The sequence below is a fragment of the Fusarium vanettenii genome (genome assembly GCF_000151355.1).
Source record: "Fusarium vanettenii 77-13-4 chromosome 2 genomic scaffold NECHAsca_26_chr2_2_0, whole genome shotgun sequence".
Taxonomy (NCBI): domain Eukaryota; kingdom Fungi; phylum Ascomycota; class Sordariomycetes; order Hypocreales; family Nectriaceae; genus Fusarium; species Fusarium vanettenii.
In genome coordinates this window covers 128,873-144,214 of record NW_003315859.1, presented here as the reverse complement: position 1 = coordinate 144,214, position 15,342 = coordinate 128,873, and the positions used below count along the sequence as shown (strand labels likewise).

Below are 15,342 nucleotides of genomic sequence, written 5' to 3'. Positions count from 1 at the left end.
GAAGGAACCGGCTACATACAATCCCGTGCTGACATTGAAGCGTGTTCCTGCATGAGTCTCTGATTTGCAGAGAGCGGAAAATTCTCCTCCCGAGATGATATCAAGGAGGATTCATGCATGTCGGTATGCTTGGGAGATGATCTTATCCTAAGATTGCCAGCCTTGATGACCCGGTTAGATGTCAAACGCCATGAAGGCATTCGCACACTGAGCGTGAATTCCAAAGCACAGGTTTGTTTTTCCCCTTAGCGTCCCTGAGATGAACGCTTCACGCCATGGTCAGAGCGGAAGGGTAAAATGAGTCTTTTTTCCAGCCTAACGAGTGGGCAAACATCAGATACCCAAGCTGTCGATCACAATGGACATTTGCGGTCAATAAACGGGTAACGGATACCTGATCGGCTTTCGATATCGGAAACTCGTATTTATCCCGTAGGGCTGGGCATTAAAGCACTCGCTTGTTCTCTCCTCAACAGTCGGGCGTAGAGAGAAGATGGAGAACAGTAGAGAAACTTGTCTCCATCTTGAGGAGGGGCCAGCCATTCCCCAATAAAGTCAAGTTCCGCAGCGCCACTCGGATAGTGACTGATCCAGATCAGCTCCCATTGGTCTCTTGTGAAATTAGTAGAGGCGCCTGCAGAGTGGTCAAACAACGCCAAGTGTGTTGAACGCAACAGAGGAGCGAACGAGCGAAGGGCATTAGGCGAAGCCAAGCGCTGTTTGGTGATTCACCCGACGAGGGGAGCAAGCATGTAGCCGGTTGTGATGCTTTTCCCCGCTGACTAAGTTGGAGTGATGCCGAGGTCGCCATCACGTGGGTACCCCGGATGCTACTCCAAGCTTCCCGCGGGTCGGTCCAACCACTCGGACCCTCGGCTATTGAACCTTGTGGCAGTTGAAAGCTCATGACGTCTGCCGCTCAGGCACCACCCATTGCCGGCATAGCAGGTGGCTTCAAAGTGACAGCTGGATCACAGGATGAAAGGACGTGAGGCTCAAGTTTGTTGTTGTGAATAGTTCATGTCTGTTACTAGTAATAAAATGGTATCTGAAGCTGAAGCTTTCTCAGCTATGTAGGTATAGTTAGGTATTCCGTATCCCGTTGTTCCATCCGCCGTCCTTGCCATGGTTCCAAAACGCCATGCTCAAATAGTAAAGTAAAAAATATATAATAGTATATCGCGGCCCTTTTTTTTTGTAATGCCGTTTCCCAAGTCGCTTGTGTCCCAAAAGCATGTACCAGAAACCCCGAAAACAGTAGTAATCAATCTCTTTTTTTCATCGTAGGGCCCCTGCCTATAGGACCCGCACGATCTTGGGTAGTCGGTACCGCGATGGGCTGTCGTAGTATTCGCTGATCATGCCGTGAGTCGCTGTGGCTCTCCGCGCGGGGAGCTTGCCAGAGGCGGTTGATGGTCGTCGCATCTGGTCTGTCGTCGAGCCCCTCCGTGACTCTCGGGAGTTTGCGCGCTGGCTGTATCTGTCGGTTGATGTCTGGCGCGATCGTGCGGAAAAGTTGTCGGAGGAGGTGGTTCTTGAGCTGCCGCGGGAGCGAGAGCGAGGGGTGCTGGCGCAGTCCCAGTCGGCGGGCTCCTCGCAAATCTCATCGAGGAGGTCATCGTCGTCAAGCTCGTCGTACATCCTTTGCTGCTCAAGGTTGCTGCTGAGCGTCTCCCATAGGTCGAGGCCGAGATCGTCCCAGATGACGACGGCCTTGAAGAGTCGACGGCAGGCCTGTGTGCCCTCTGTCTTGTCGAGCTCGCCATAGGACTGAAGCTCGCCGAGGCTGGGGAGGCTATCCCAGGCGATGGAGATCTGGTCGCACTGGTCCTTGAAGGGGGAGCGCTCGAGGTAGTAGGTGAGAAAGTCGGAGGTCTCTGCCTTTGTCGCGAACTCGGCCTCCTCGAGGGCCTGTAGACGGAGCTGCTCCTCCTTGACCTTTTGCTCCTGCTGCTGCTTCTGCTTGCGCTTCTTGGGGTTCCCAAAGAGGGGAACCTTGGGGACGTTGTGGGCGGTTCCTCGAAGCATCATGATGATTTGTGTGTGGTGGTTATTGTTGTTGTGTGAAAAAGGGAGTCGACTGTGTTGAGAGAATGGAGGGATCGCTGATTATATGAGACAGGAGTCGTTGGTCGAGTAAAACAGTGTGAGTTGTCGTGTGTCGTAGGGAGCTAATAAAAGCAAACACACAGCTGGTCTCGTCTGATTGGCAATCGAGAGTCCAGCTCGTCGACTCGTGTGTTGGGTCTGGACTTTGTTTCCAAGGTAAAACAGCAGACGTAGGGAGGGAGGGGGGTGGGAGGGTCCTGGGTATATGAAGGGCTGGGGGTGGTTTGGCTCCGAGGGAGAGGAGACGAGAGAGGAGAAAAAAAGCTTTGTTCGGATTCGGGATTACTGGGATAATCAGATAATCGCCAAGAGTTTCCAACAAGCAGGTAATAAATGTGATGGGGATCCGCGGCTATTTTGGGTAGTAACCGTAGTAAGCCTTGCTTGGAGGGTGTGCGTGGTGTATGCGGTGGCCGTAATTCCGGGTCGGGAGTTCGCGGGTCCTTGCTTTGAAGATCGTAGATGGTGAGATGGAGCTTCACAACAAAAGATCTACAGCCTTGGGAGGGTCTGCTTTTTAATAATGCCTTGATAGACATGATGGCTAGATCACCCTGACAAGAGACGGAACATTCCCCCGGAGATGCCATCAGTGCCTAGCCCAACGGCGTATTCAACAGAGTTTCGCCAAGTGCGCCAGCCCAAGGACCCGGGCCGTCGTCGTCGAGAGAAGAGAAGAGAGAGGAGAAGAGGCAGCCGTCTAGAGTCTAGCCTTAGCCAGTCTCAAGGGAGCCCGAGTAAACAGCCTCGAGGAACCAGAGTTTAGGCGACATTTCTTGTTTGGCAGCCATTCTATTGGACGTCCACACCCCAGACCGGGGTCATTTTGCGGCTTGGGACTAGGGAGGGAGCGGAGCCGCGACTCACGCTCATCACAAGCACAGCCAGGCCAAGCTTGTTGCTTTTTCTACAGTGTAAATTTTCTTGCTTACTCCTACAGTCCGGCGGTCTGTCTGTGTGTTGTCAAGTCAGGTCCAGCCGGTTCCATTTGTTGGCTTTTCTACGTGGCTGTCGTCCCGTCCACATCCTTCAAGTACCGAGTTGGCCGAAAGCTTGACCGACGACCGAAGGGGGGGTCCCATCTCGGTGGAATGTTGGTAAAAGGCAAACCCGGTAAAATTGATGACGAGGCTTTCCATCCATCGCCCATGTCACTCCATCGCATCACTCTCGCTGGGTGTTTGTTACCCGCCGAGCAATACCCCGTTGCTTAGGGGGGGCGTCTGGTCTCGGAAACCACTCCCTCACTTCCCCGACACGACGACACACGCAACTCGCGCGCGCTATCATGACACGCTCCGTGATTCCGTCCCGTCCTTAGTGGGCAGCTACCCGTGTGTTCCTAGTCTCCGCGCAACACGATCCCGCCCGTGCGAGCAGGCAGGTCCAGAGATTCCTCACCCAGACACACTGGTTACTGGACGGGAAAAGGGGGCACGGGGCACGTCAGGATCTCGCACGGTTGGGGGAAGAGGACCACCGGCATCATGTTCCGGCGGACAGAGCTGCAGGGGAAAACAGCGTCCTAGACATGGGAGGGGTCCCCTGGTGGTTGGAAACATTACCTCTTTGCGGTCTGGTGCCACCAAAGCTGCCTGACAGGGCCTGACACAAAAGGGACAGGCGTCCCTCGGGGCGAGCACGTCAGTGCCAGGTTGTCCCGTTATTTGGTACCGACCCGACACACTGTAAGCGGCTAATCAGCTGGCCAGGTCCCCCAGTCGCGTCACTTCACTCGGGTCAAAGACACCCTCCCGCGCAGGGCACGCTCTCCGCGGGACCCCGTTCCATCAATAGCAAGGCGGACGCTATTGAAGCCTCAACAAGGGCAACCGGCAAAAGCCATGTCCACCGTGGATACAGACTCCAATAGAGAGCAACCGGCATGTGGAAGCTCATCCAGGCCAGGCTCCTCTTTTTCCCGGCGTTGTTGGTGTCCTTGAACCAGGTCGTCGGGTCCCTATTCAAACATCCACAATCGCCGCCGCCTCCGCCGCCTTGACCCCCCGTGATCAGATCCCATCGAGAATGCCATCCATCGAGTAAAACCCCAGATTTCATTCACATTGTCCAGACTTGTCTGTCAATAGTGTTATTCAATGAACGGAACGGCAAGTCCCTTTCTGCCACAAACGAAGGGCTGAAAGGTCCACAGCTGTTGAGCCTTTATTGTCGTCCCGCATGTCGCGAGGCGTCTGTCTTTGATGAGTTTGAAACGCACCTCGACCCTTCTTCTCTTCTCCCTTGCCTGAGGTGCCTTACTCGCAACGAATGCTCCGCGGTGCCGCAAATAAGTGTAGTGTGCGTTGTGTTTCCGAGAACCGGCAAACTAACGCGGACCGAGCAAGCCCGGAAAATCCGTCGGTTTCGGAACGCTCTCAGCACCGCCCTCCCCCATCCCTTCTGTGATGAAAATCAAGGTTTCCAACTGCCAGGTGACAGCAAAACTCTCTTTACACGGCATCTCCCTTGTGGTTCCCCCTTTGGGATCAAGTCCCCATCATACCCATGCCGACGGAACGTCCAGAAGAGAACAGCCGGGGGGGAGGGAGAGTGTCTAATCTGCGTAGGTGGCTGATCAGTATAAACGAGACCGAAGTCGCTCTGTCAAGGTTGCGGCCACATTCCATCCACCCGCCGCCCTCACTGTGAAGCGTCTCGGCCTCTGATTGGGGCGCTATCGGCGCATGTGATTGGGTCGCGTCCCTTTTCCCAAAGAGGCATCTATCCGCTATCCGCGATGCGACAGGCACAGCGCGGCGCAGAGTAATCTGGCGAGGAATGAGGACCAGACGGCGAGGCGGAGCATCGGGCACCCGGGCGGGTCCGGCGTCCGCCATTCGGGACTTTGTTGTGCGGTTGAGCGAAGCCCAGAAGCCTTCTCATCAAGCCTCTTGACTCGATGGAATTCCAGAGATGCTGGGCTTTTCTTTGTGGGTTATGCTTTCATTGTGACGTGCCTATTCAAGATCGGTTCCTGGTATTCGAGGATCCAGGTTCTTGGGAAAAAACGGAGATGTCCAGCGTTGTTACCAAGAGACTGGGATTGTGGCTCAAAGTCTCCTGGCTGGCATTGCTATTGTTGGTCAACCTGACAATGAGGATGAATCAAAGTCTTGACGGTGGCTTCAGGTCAGGTCAAATCGCCTGATGTGGGTGTCAAGGGGACCTGCGACAGAGCCCACTCTCGCCCAAACACGACTCCGTGTTAGAAGGCGATGGAGACAATAACCCTTTTGTGCTATGAAAGTGGTTCCAGATCTGAGGCTCTTGATTAAGGGACTTTGCAAGTGCAAGATCGACCCATTGTTACCCTGAGCACGGACGATATCGATCAACATGTCTTGTCTTGGTACGTTGTGCTCTCTTTTTGGAGGTGCAGGCCGGCAACCCATCTTGTCAGCTGGCGGACACTGGCACTGGCACTCGCGAATACCCTCACTTTGGATCATTAGCTGGCACTGCCAAACAGCCGACAAACGCACAACAGAAAAATCTTCCGCACAAGGCAGCAACCAAAATGATTCACAATGGAAAAAAGAAATCTTGTTTTTTCTTCTTCACCTGCATTGTTCACGCTTCTTTCATCACCACAACCGATCAAGCAAGAACAAAGCTACCTCATCTCAACATCGCGATCATTCAAAATTCCCACATATTCACCTTCATCCCAAGAACATTTTTCTCCATACGCCCTGATTCACGTACGCGAACATGTTTTTCTTCCGTCGCAAACTCGACTACGATCCGAAGGAATTTCCTCGGTATCGCGAACTCTTCCCAGAGCAGAGATCCTTCTTTGAGAAGCTGCTCGACTACAAGCCCGCTGCCGTCAAGTTCATCGCCGCTAGCTGGCATATCCTCGTCCTCACCTGGAACATCATGATTCAGTTCTTCGCCATTATCGACTACAGCATCTTCAACGTCCCCACCGCTGTTAGATGGCTCGGCAACGAGTTCATCACGGCTGATGGCTGCAACATGGTTCACGGTATCCTGCTCATCTTCTGGCTTTATCGCACCAGCTACTCTCTCAGCTTCGTTCTCTGCGACCTCTTGAAGTGGCTTCATCAGAATTGGGTGCCCTTTTACGCCGACCTCTGGCTTGATCGCCTCCGCTTTGTTGGATCCATTCTCCTCTACATCTTCTTCAGCATTCCCACCGTTCTCAACGCCCTCAGCATCCTCGTCATTTGCGGAGTCATTGGAATCCCCTTCTTCCAGATTGCCCTGTACCTCTATGGCATTTGTCCCCCTCGCCCTGACTGGCTTCGTCGCCCTGACTGGCTTCGTCGCCCTGACTGGCTTCGTCGCCCTGACTGGCTTCGTCGCCCTGACTGGCTTCGTCGCCCTGACTGGCTTCGTCGCCCTGACTGGCTTCGTCGCCCTGACTGGCTTCGTCGCCCTGACTGGCTTCGTCGCCCTGACTGGCTTCGTCGCCCTGACTGGCTTCGTCGCCCTGACTGGCTTCGTCGCCCTGACTGGCTTCGTCGCCCTGACTGGCTTCGTCGCCCTGACTGGCTTCGTCGCCCTGACTGGCTTCGTTTTCCTGAGCCTGAACCTCGATGCAATCAGCCTGTACCCTTTTCAGTTCGCTTCTCCAACCCTCCTTCGCCCAGGACGCCAAGGACACCACCTCCCCCTCCGTCGCCTCCTTCGCCTCCCCGTGCATTCGATTTTTGCCCACCACCCGACCCTGAAGCCGTCAAACGCCGTCCTTGGCTCTATACCACATATCCTGGAGCTTCTTACCACATGCGCAATCCCTTCTCCTCTCTCAAACCACCCGGAGCTGCCTACGTCACGCCTAAGCCTGCACCACCGCCGAAGCCCAAGCCTGTATCAACCATTAAACCACCTGGAGCGTCTTATCAAAAGGTCTCTCCCAAGGCCAAGCACTACCTGCGCTCTCATGGCATCAATCCGAAGCACCTCACGCCTAAGCGCTCTACCAACTTCCAACGCCTCAACTCTTCCCAGCAGAACCGACCCGTTGATACCGAGCTCCAATACCAGTGGTTCGGGGGTATCCTCTCTTCCGCCGAACGAGAACTCGTTCAGATGAACAGTGAGGCTAAGCGCCTCAAGACTCTCATCAATCAGTTCCACAAGCAAAGCTGCGCTTCGATTCAAATGACCTCGATCTCACCTACTACAGCTCTCCTTCCTCGCCCCGAGATCGCCGCTGTCAAGGGAGACAATGCGCGCGAGAAACTCCGATTCAGGGCCCTGTTGGCCGAGTATCCTCCCGAGATTAAGAAAATCGTGACTTACATCCAGCAGTCTCACCCAAGAATACGAGATGCCCTCACCGACCTCTCAGACCGTATCGACCCTCTCGACCAGAGCGCCGTCGCAAGTGCCATGCGCGCCGACTACGCCGACTGCCAGGACAAGCTCACCCGCATTGTTAGAACCACGGAGCGAGCCCACATCAGCGCCGAGAACACCCAGCAGCGATGCCTCCGCCGGATCGAAGAGCTGAGCGACGAGATCGCCAGACTCGACAGCATCGACCTGAGCCACAAGAAGCTCAAAATGACGGCATACTCCCCTTAGAAGCGGGTGCCTCACCCAACCAAGGATGCAAAGTCCGCCAAGAGCGGCGCGGTGCTAGCCACTAACATTCAACGACTGAAACTTAACGACTAATGACTCTGCGACATTGAATTCGCAACGACTGCATTTGCACGGATCATGGAAAGGCATTGGGGGTTGCTACACATATTTGTTTCATTGACACAAGGGATATAGAGGGATAAATGATTTACACATGGCCAGTGGCCCGGAAAGGATTGTACAGTTTCGTGTTGTATACAATTGAATTTGACCAAGTCTGAGTAATGGCATCTGATAAAGTGACATGTTGGTACTTGCTTGGAGCATTGATCTCAGTGAAGTCTTGATCCATATGATCAACTGTCTTTGCTCGACTGCAGTCAAGCCTGACCAGCGTCGCTGCTCTTCTGATCGGAAGCCTAGACAACGCTCGTGACGCTAGCTATTCTGTTCATCGCGACTGTGCTTTGGACGAGACTTTTGTCCTGTCATTTCGCAAGCAGCCTCTACATACCTGACGTTCCAAATCATTATAATCATGACCTTGGCGATGCCTCACCCAGCCAAGCCTTGATGAAAATTCTTCACAATTTATCCATTCGACGGAGAAATCCGTGTAGCTGCCGAATCCGGACTGACTCTTATTCCTGTGGTGGCTATGGGAAGGCCTCGGTGTTAGCCTTATTCATAGCCATGGGCAGGAATGCAATCCAGTCTAGCCCACTCTTACGCTATGGACTAGGGTAATTACCTAGACAAGCCTCGATTGGTGGATTCCAAATTCCAAATTATCAACGTCGTTGCTTCAACTCGTCATGCTACGTGTATGGTGGATAGAGGGTGTTGCACTCTGCCCTCTCGAGTGACAACGAGGAGGACCTTGTTTCTCCGGCATTGGACAAAGATGAGTTGGGAATTCTTGCCAGATAATTACGGTCGCTGATTGTTCCTTAAGTCTCCTCTGCGCTCTACCTGCTCTCTTCCTAAAGCACTATGCCCACTGCTGACATTATGGGTGCTGTCCGGGCCAACCGAGAGTTGTTTCACAAGAAGCTGTCAACATCGTGAACTGCATCCTCAAGTCACACAAGCACATCAAAATAAAATCATGAGAATCATCATGTAGGCGACAATGCTTTACAAGCTGTCATCTTCATGCTTCCATCGGGTATCGTAACAGGTAGAACAGATCATCAAGATCATCCAAAACCACATTGACCCTCAAGACCAATCCATCTAGTCACCCTTCTCAGAATCGTAAACCTGCCAGTAAAGCTTGGCCTTCTTCCCACCATTCAGAGCATCGCAGTCGACAGATCCACGGGCTGCCATCAAGAACCCGGAAGAGTAGTCCTGCAGCGTCTTTTGCACGATCCATTCGACGTCGTCGTCGCCTAGCAGAACACCGCCCTTGGCTCGGACGCCCAGAGAGCACGAGTCTGACTTGACGATGGGGACGAAGCCAGTGCCGTAGTCTTCGGCAGCGTTGGTGACGGCAGGGATGGTAAAGGTGCCGTTGTGAGGTCCAAAGGCTGAGAGGAGGGATGCGCAGTCGCGGAAGTCGCCTCGCTTCACGTCGGAGGGGGCGAACTTGGCCTTGTAGGTCGCCTTGTCACACATCTTGCGAGAGTTGTCGCTGGGGACCCAGAAAGTTGAAGCGATGGGAGTGGCCGAGGGAGTTGCGCAAGCCGTAGAGGTAGACACGGCGACGATGTCGTCAAACAGGGTGGCCGAGGGAGCAGGCGCGGGAGCAGCAGCCGCAAGACCCATGAGGGCAACCGTGAGAGCGAGGACGCGCATGATGACTCTGTCGATGGTGGTTTGAAAGAAAGGTCGAGGCGAAAAGAACCTAAAGATATAGGTCGAGGGTGTGAAGGTGATTCAATGAGCGTGGGTGAATGGTAAAAAATGGTGATCAACACCTTTGTTAAGGAGAGACTGAGAAGGTAGAAAAGAAGGCGCTGCGCGGCGGCACAAGAAAAAAGCGTGAAGAGGCGGATGAAGAGTGGAAGTTGATGGGGAGATGGTGGGTTATTATCTCGACGAGGAGGAACGTGGGATGCGATCACAGGAGTGATGGGGGCGTTTCAAGTAGAGTAGATCATCTGTTGTTGACTTGGGATCACAATGGAGACGATGATTTTTGAAAGGAAGTTTTGCCGATTTATTTTGAAAGAAAATTTTGCTCATCGTGTACGGCTGCCGGCTGGTTGACAGTGTCAGCCAGTGAGGCCCGTTTGCTTCATCAGTCGCCATGTTTCGATATCCGTGGCTGGTGTTTACCGTTGATGTTTCTCAACGGCTTTGTTTCGAGTTAAACATAGAATTCATGCACAGACATGGCCGTTGACAGGTAACGTGCAAGAATCAGATGAGACATGTTTTTTTTAATTGATTCAATTACCGACATTTCCATCGTTGAGGATTCGTCCCATCTCGCAACGTTGACCTCGTCAAGAACGCCTGTTGCTGCTCGTTAACTGATATTTATAGTGGGTTCTATTTCCCTTGAATAATTGTATAAATGGGCAATTGATAGGGTTGAAACAAGTTGTTTGCCTCGCCTTGCTCTGAATGCCATGCGCATAAACAACCTCAGCTCAGACCCCATGGATCCAAGCCCACAAGTTGATGATGGTGTGTGGGCGAGGAACAGGAGGCAGAGAGATAGGCATTATCTTGATTCTTTCTTACACCATTGTACGAAGAGATATTACTGATTCATACAACACTCCTCCAACGATAGCCGACCATGACCGATTCCCAGGTCGACATCCATCATTCATGATCCCGCCCAGATTGAGGCCATCCTGCTAGTGGATCTGCAAGCACTTTCAGTGGAGAGGCTCCGCTGAAGCCCACTAACCCGACCCGCAGTTCATCCACCCCGCGCCAGGGCAGTTGAAGAAAAAAAAGTTGGACCTGGATTTGGCCCTGGCTAACACAAACTCATGACCTGGCTGTTCCTCCGTACAATGTTGAATAGGTAAATAGTTGGAATTTTATACCTATACCTGATCTTCTATAGTATATCCCATCCTTGATTTTCTTATATAATAAAATCAAGAAAAAACCTGATGGGCAACCCGCCAAGCACAACCTCAACATCGCCAAGCCCCTCCTCTCGGCCCCATCATCATCCGTGCTCCGACCGATGACGACCCCCTCCTTTCTCGGCCGCCGCGGCACGGCCAACGACCAACAATGGATGTTTCGCCCGGCTGAAGCTCCAAGAGCTGGAGCTCTGGGATGACTTCATCGACCCCACGGATCTTCTAGCCATCGGGAACCCGCTCGCTCCTGACTCGTCGGTTCTTTTTCTTTCTTTGGTCAATTCGCAGACGTCACTGGTTCGTTTTACTCGAGGCGTCTTGACATCTCGGCCGATTAGAACGATGGACCTCGTGATCTTCACTGCTTGTCATCTTGGCCTCCGAGCGCTGGGTGTCACCAGAAAAAAAAAACCAACTGCCGTTGTGCCGGGATTCTTCTCGTCAGATCCAAGAGACCCATTGACCCGGTTCCCCCTCAATTTTGCCCCAGATCGTTCCTTTTTGTTCTGGGGTGGTTCACGATGACGATGATTAGACTATCAAAATAGCCCGCTTCAGCTGGGTGGGCTTGTTTGCCAATTAAACAGGATTCGTGACCCTTTGTAAGTTGCTTCTTGTAAGGAATTGATACATCTTTTCTCCTCTTCTTTTCCTACCCATCAATGAATTCATCCGTCGTCTGTCCATACACCACATTTATACCATCAACATGAAGACCTCTACACAAACATCACCAGGCCATCTTGGTTCAGCTGGCAAAGTAAAACGCATTGTCGGCAAGATTCGTCGTCATGCTCATCCTCCTTCCGTCACCTCCAAATCCTCTGACTCTGCTCCATCCTCCACCCGCGCTTCCAACGCATCATCAAATTGTCCTCTGCGCTGTCATAGAAACAGCCAGAGTCGTCGTGGGTCGGCAGCAGAGGAGGAGCGCGCACGCGACGTCGAGCTCTGGAACGCAGCATACGATGCCCTCAAGAAGGACGCTCGATCCAATGGCCTCGTCCTCGCCTACGAGAACATTATCGGTCACGAACTGCCCGAGGCGCATAGACCCGGCCATCATGGGAACCCGAATGAGCTACCGATGGATGGCGAGCGACGCCTGGAGCTCATGTCCATGATTGCATCTTCAGGCTTGAACCGCGAAGTCAGCGTTACATCCAAGTCGGATTCGGGTGATGACGATGCTCGCGAGATTCTTGTCGAGGCGAGATCTACTGTCGCTTCGTTGGTGCCTCAACAGCCGAGCGCCGCTCTCGCCTTTGCAGGCATCTGCTCTTTAACACCTGTCGGTACACTGCATCTTTTAATACCGGGGACAAGGCTGACTGATGTAGCTCCTCCTCGACCCTCTCCTCCGCCACGATGACCTCCGCAGCGGCTTCGTCCATCTGATAACCACCATCCCACACTACATGAGCCTCGCTCGGTGCACATACCCCTCGTCATGGAAATCCTCCGAAGACTATGAACGTCTGCAACTACAAGTCCGGCAGACGTTGTTGGATCTGTACCGTCGCATCCTCGAGTACGAGATGAACATTGTCTGCGCTGCTGCTAGCGCCTGGAATATGGCTGCTCGCAACGTCGTTGACTGGCAGGGGTGGCGGACTATGGATGATGCTGTTAGGGAGAAGGATGTAGAGGTGATGGGAGAGATGGAAAAGTATGGGACTGACGAGGCTAGAGCGATGATGGAGGAGAAGAAGCCCGTGCCAGAGGGTGGAGGAAGAGGGAGTATCTCCTCAAGTACAGATACTGAGGATAGGCATTGACAAGTATATCTACCCTCTGGTTAATGGCTGTTTCTTTCTCAGCGGCGTCATCTCAGCGGTAATCCTCCGGTTAGATTAGACTTGTTCTATCTTCTCGAGGCTCCTAGGTAAACAGCTGGCCTGTGATTCACGTTGTCCGCTTTGGACAGCCTTTACATAGCCTAACTCTAGTAATACTTTCCTGCTATAGGCGTTCGGAAGATTGGAACAGGTTTCTTAAAGTCAGCAGCGGTTTTGTACATATGTTGTCCCATCTGGTAGCTCTGTACGCGCGATCCCTCTGGGTGAGATTGTTCCTCTACCCCCTTGGCATCTTCCTGCAATTCTTCCAACCCGACCAGCGCTCGAGATGATGTTCAACGGCTGATTTGCTTCGCGCCTAGTTAAACCTGAGACCAGTTACAATTTCGTCAATACTTCACGTTCGGAGAGCATCATTGCAAGATACTATGCGGTCAGCTTATAATGTGTCATCGATTCCCGTTCACATGTCGTGGATCCTATAGAGGTACAAAAAGTCTTGATCATTTTGTCTATGTTACCATTCACAAACTCCAAGCTCTGGATCCCGTGAAACCAAGGATCCCATTCAGCGATCCTGCTGATATCCCCGTGATTCCTTTTGTGTTCCATACGCCAAATCCGCCGAGGTTGTCAATTTACAAATCCAGTAGTCGCAAAACTGCGGACCTCAACGTCCAAATGCTGGCAGAATGCCTTGATTGTCTAGGTCCTTCAGGTTGCTGGTATACTGATTCAACCGCATCTGCCAGCGGTTAATGTTCGTCTGGAACTGGATAGCCGCCATCATGTCATCCCATCTGGGCACCTGGTCACGAGTCGCGAGATCATACACGCGACTGAGAACCCGGTTGAAGTCAACTTGCGACTTCATGGCGATGCCGTACAAGTGTCGTACCAAGTCGGTCCAGCACGAGATGAAGTTGGCATCGAACGTCGACTCTGGGTAACGAAACTCGAGAGTGTTGTACTTGCTTACGACCAGAGCACAGCGCGTGGTCGTGTGGACGGGTCCCTCGTTGAACTTTCGCAGTGCGATTCCAAGGCTGGTGAGGTCCGGTTGAGACCAGAGCCGCTTCATAGCTCCGACGAGTCTCTTGTCAACCTTCTTGCGGCCCTTGAACTTCCCCATGAGCTCCGTGAGCAGCGCAACAACAGTGGCACCCTCGCCGGAAACTGCAGGCTCCCCCTTCTCCATAGCGATCGAGGACTCGACACTAACACGCATGGAGAAAGCTGACTTGGATCGATGAGGGTGGCACACCGGGTAGAGTAGCGTATCCTCAAGGTGCCACACCAAGGTCACGACCCGGAGCGCCGTCTGTAGCTTCATGTTGCCGGCGTCGTTGACATGTAAATGCAGACCACAGCCCGAGTTGAGCCCAACCACCATTTTGTCCTGGATACCCTCCAGACACGTTCTCAGTGTCGGGAGCCCGTGGTGGAACTCTTGAGGTTGCGTGAGGATTGGACTGTTTATTTCAGTTCCGAACCAGGCGTACTTAACAGAAGGCGTCTTGCTGGACTTACTAACGCAGTCCTGGGTCAGATGTCGCTCCGGCACCACGAACCAGTAGTTGGATGGTGCCACGGTTCCAGAAGTCGATGCCGCAGCCTCCTTATTCCAGACCCGGATGTTTTCTCTGGTCTCTGTGAGCTGAACGAGGCTAGATCCGAAGAATTGCCCAGGGGTGATGGGCCCGAGAAGCGGCATGCCTTTGCACCCAACGGGGGCACCGCCACTGGCCATGACTTGGCATACCTTGTGAATGCATGTGGCCTCCATGGGACTGAAGTCGCCAATGGCGAGGCCATCAATATCGCGCTTTGATGCAAGGCATTTCCACCGATCCTCACGGGGGGGGACTTCAATGGTTGATATAGCCACCAAGAACTCGACTTCCAAACCAACACAGACCGAGGGTGGAATCGTCATGTCTTTGCGAGTTGCGATTGTTCCCTGTAGGTAGGAGAGTTGCGGTTTTCTCTGTCGTCGGTAGTGTCTCGAATCAGTGATGCGAGATGCTGCCGAGCGAGCTGGCGAGAAATGAACCACCAAGGGCTCTGATTTTATACTTGACGATGCCATCTTGGTGAACGAGCTTGACGAGTTTGTGCAGAGAAGATGCGTGTTGTTCATGGTCAATTGCTGGAGGAGATTTTCATGGAGGAAACTTTCTGTTTAAAAGGATGCTGACGTTCAAGGGTGTTCCGAAACATGGCTGGGCAATTCGCCAACACTCGTTGAACGAAGAGCGGTCAGGCCAAAGGGCGCCTCAAAGAACAGAAAAAGGGGAATGTCACTTTGTGTGTGCCCACCAGTGACAACTCTTACGCCCCAGAGGCTCCTCGAGGAAATGCTGCAACCTAGGCGAGAGTCTTGACTGGCACATATCCGGCCGCTCCGCCGGGAGGGGGTGGTCTGAGATGATCATGATTTCGAAATGGTGTTTCCCTCGACGCCCTCAATCACGGGCAGCCTCTAGGATCCATTCCAAAGGGGTCCCATTGCGACCCAAGGACAAACACAGAGAGTGGCACTTGTCGCCCGGAGGCGCTTCTGACCGGTCAAGAACATGTGATCCAAGGGCATTGGTAGGGCGATTCTTGCATCCAACCATCTCGCACATTTGCCAGGGGGCAAAGATTGGAGGATGACTACGGTGCAACTTGAGGAGGAGCAAGAGGAGAACCTTGTGATTTCCGAGGCCTGGAAAATGTCCGTGACACGCCATCTAAGCCTTTGCCGCACTGAAATAAAAAAAGAAACGTGAATGGACAAGAGGCTGCATCGTGGGATTGGCCCGGAGGAGTTGTTGAAC

The 15,342-nt window shown here is 53.0% G+C and overlaps 5 protein-coding genes across 5 annotated transcripts; 2 read left to right on the top strand and 3 right to left on the bottom strand.

Annotated features, from left to right (window-relative positions):
* Nucleotides 1–1,296: 1,296 nt before the first annotated feature.
* NECHADRAFT_34426 (uncharacterized protein) lies at nt 1,297–2,028 on the bottom strand (the record flags this gene model as incomplete). Its single annotated transcript, XM_003043882.1, has 1 exon — nt 1,297–2,028. One exon carries the CDS (start codon nt 2,026–2,028, stop codon nt 1,297–1,299), a length of 732 nt encoding a protein of 243 aa, XP_003043928.1.
* A 3,795-nt stretch (nt 2,029–5,823) lies between these two features.
* NECHADRAFT_76960 (uncharacterized protein) lies at nt 5,824–7,668 on the top strand (the record flags this gene model as incomplete). The annotated part of the gene is made up of 1 exon (XM_003043991.1): nt 5,824–7,668. The coding sequence occupies one exon, from the start codon at nt 5,824–5,826 to the stop codon at nt 7,666–7,668; it is 1,845 nt and encodes a 614-aa protein (XP_003044037.1).
* A 1,124-nt stretch (nt 7,669–8,792) lies between these two features.
* NECHADRAFT_123300 (uncharacterized protein) lies at nt 8,793–9,969 on the bottom strand. Its single transcript, XM_003043881.1, has one exon. It carries the CDS (start codon nt 9,466–9,468, stop codon nt 8,905–8,907), a length of 564 nt encoding a protein of 187 aa, XP_003043927.1. The 5' UTR covers nt 9,469–9,969; the 3' UTR covers nt 8,793–8,904.
* A 1,412-nt stretch (nt 9,970–11,381) lies between these two features.
* NECHADRAFT_66899 (uncharacterized protein) lies at nt 11,382–12,811 on the top strand. The gene is made up of 2 exons (XM_003043990.1): nt 11,382–12,012; nt 12,062–12,811. Exons 1-2 carry the CDS (start codon nt 11,431–11,433, stop codon nt 12,497–12,499), a joined length of 1,020 nt encoding a protein of 339 aa, XP_003044036.1. The 5' UTR covers nt 11,382–11,430; the 3' UTR covers nt 12,500–12,811.
* Nucleotides 12,812–13,190: 379 nt separating this feature from the next.
* Nucleotides 13,191–14,456, bottom strand: NECHADRAFT_34537 (uncharacterized protein; the record flags this gene model as incomplete). Its single annotated transcript, XM_003043880.1, has 1 exon — nt 13,191–14,456. The coding sequence occupies one exon, from the start codon at nt 14,454–14,456 to the stop codon at nt 13,191–13,193; it is 1,266 nt and encodes a 421-aa protein (XP_003043926.1).
* Between the last annotated feature and the right edge of the window lie 886 nt (nt 14,457–15,342).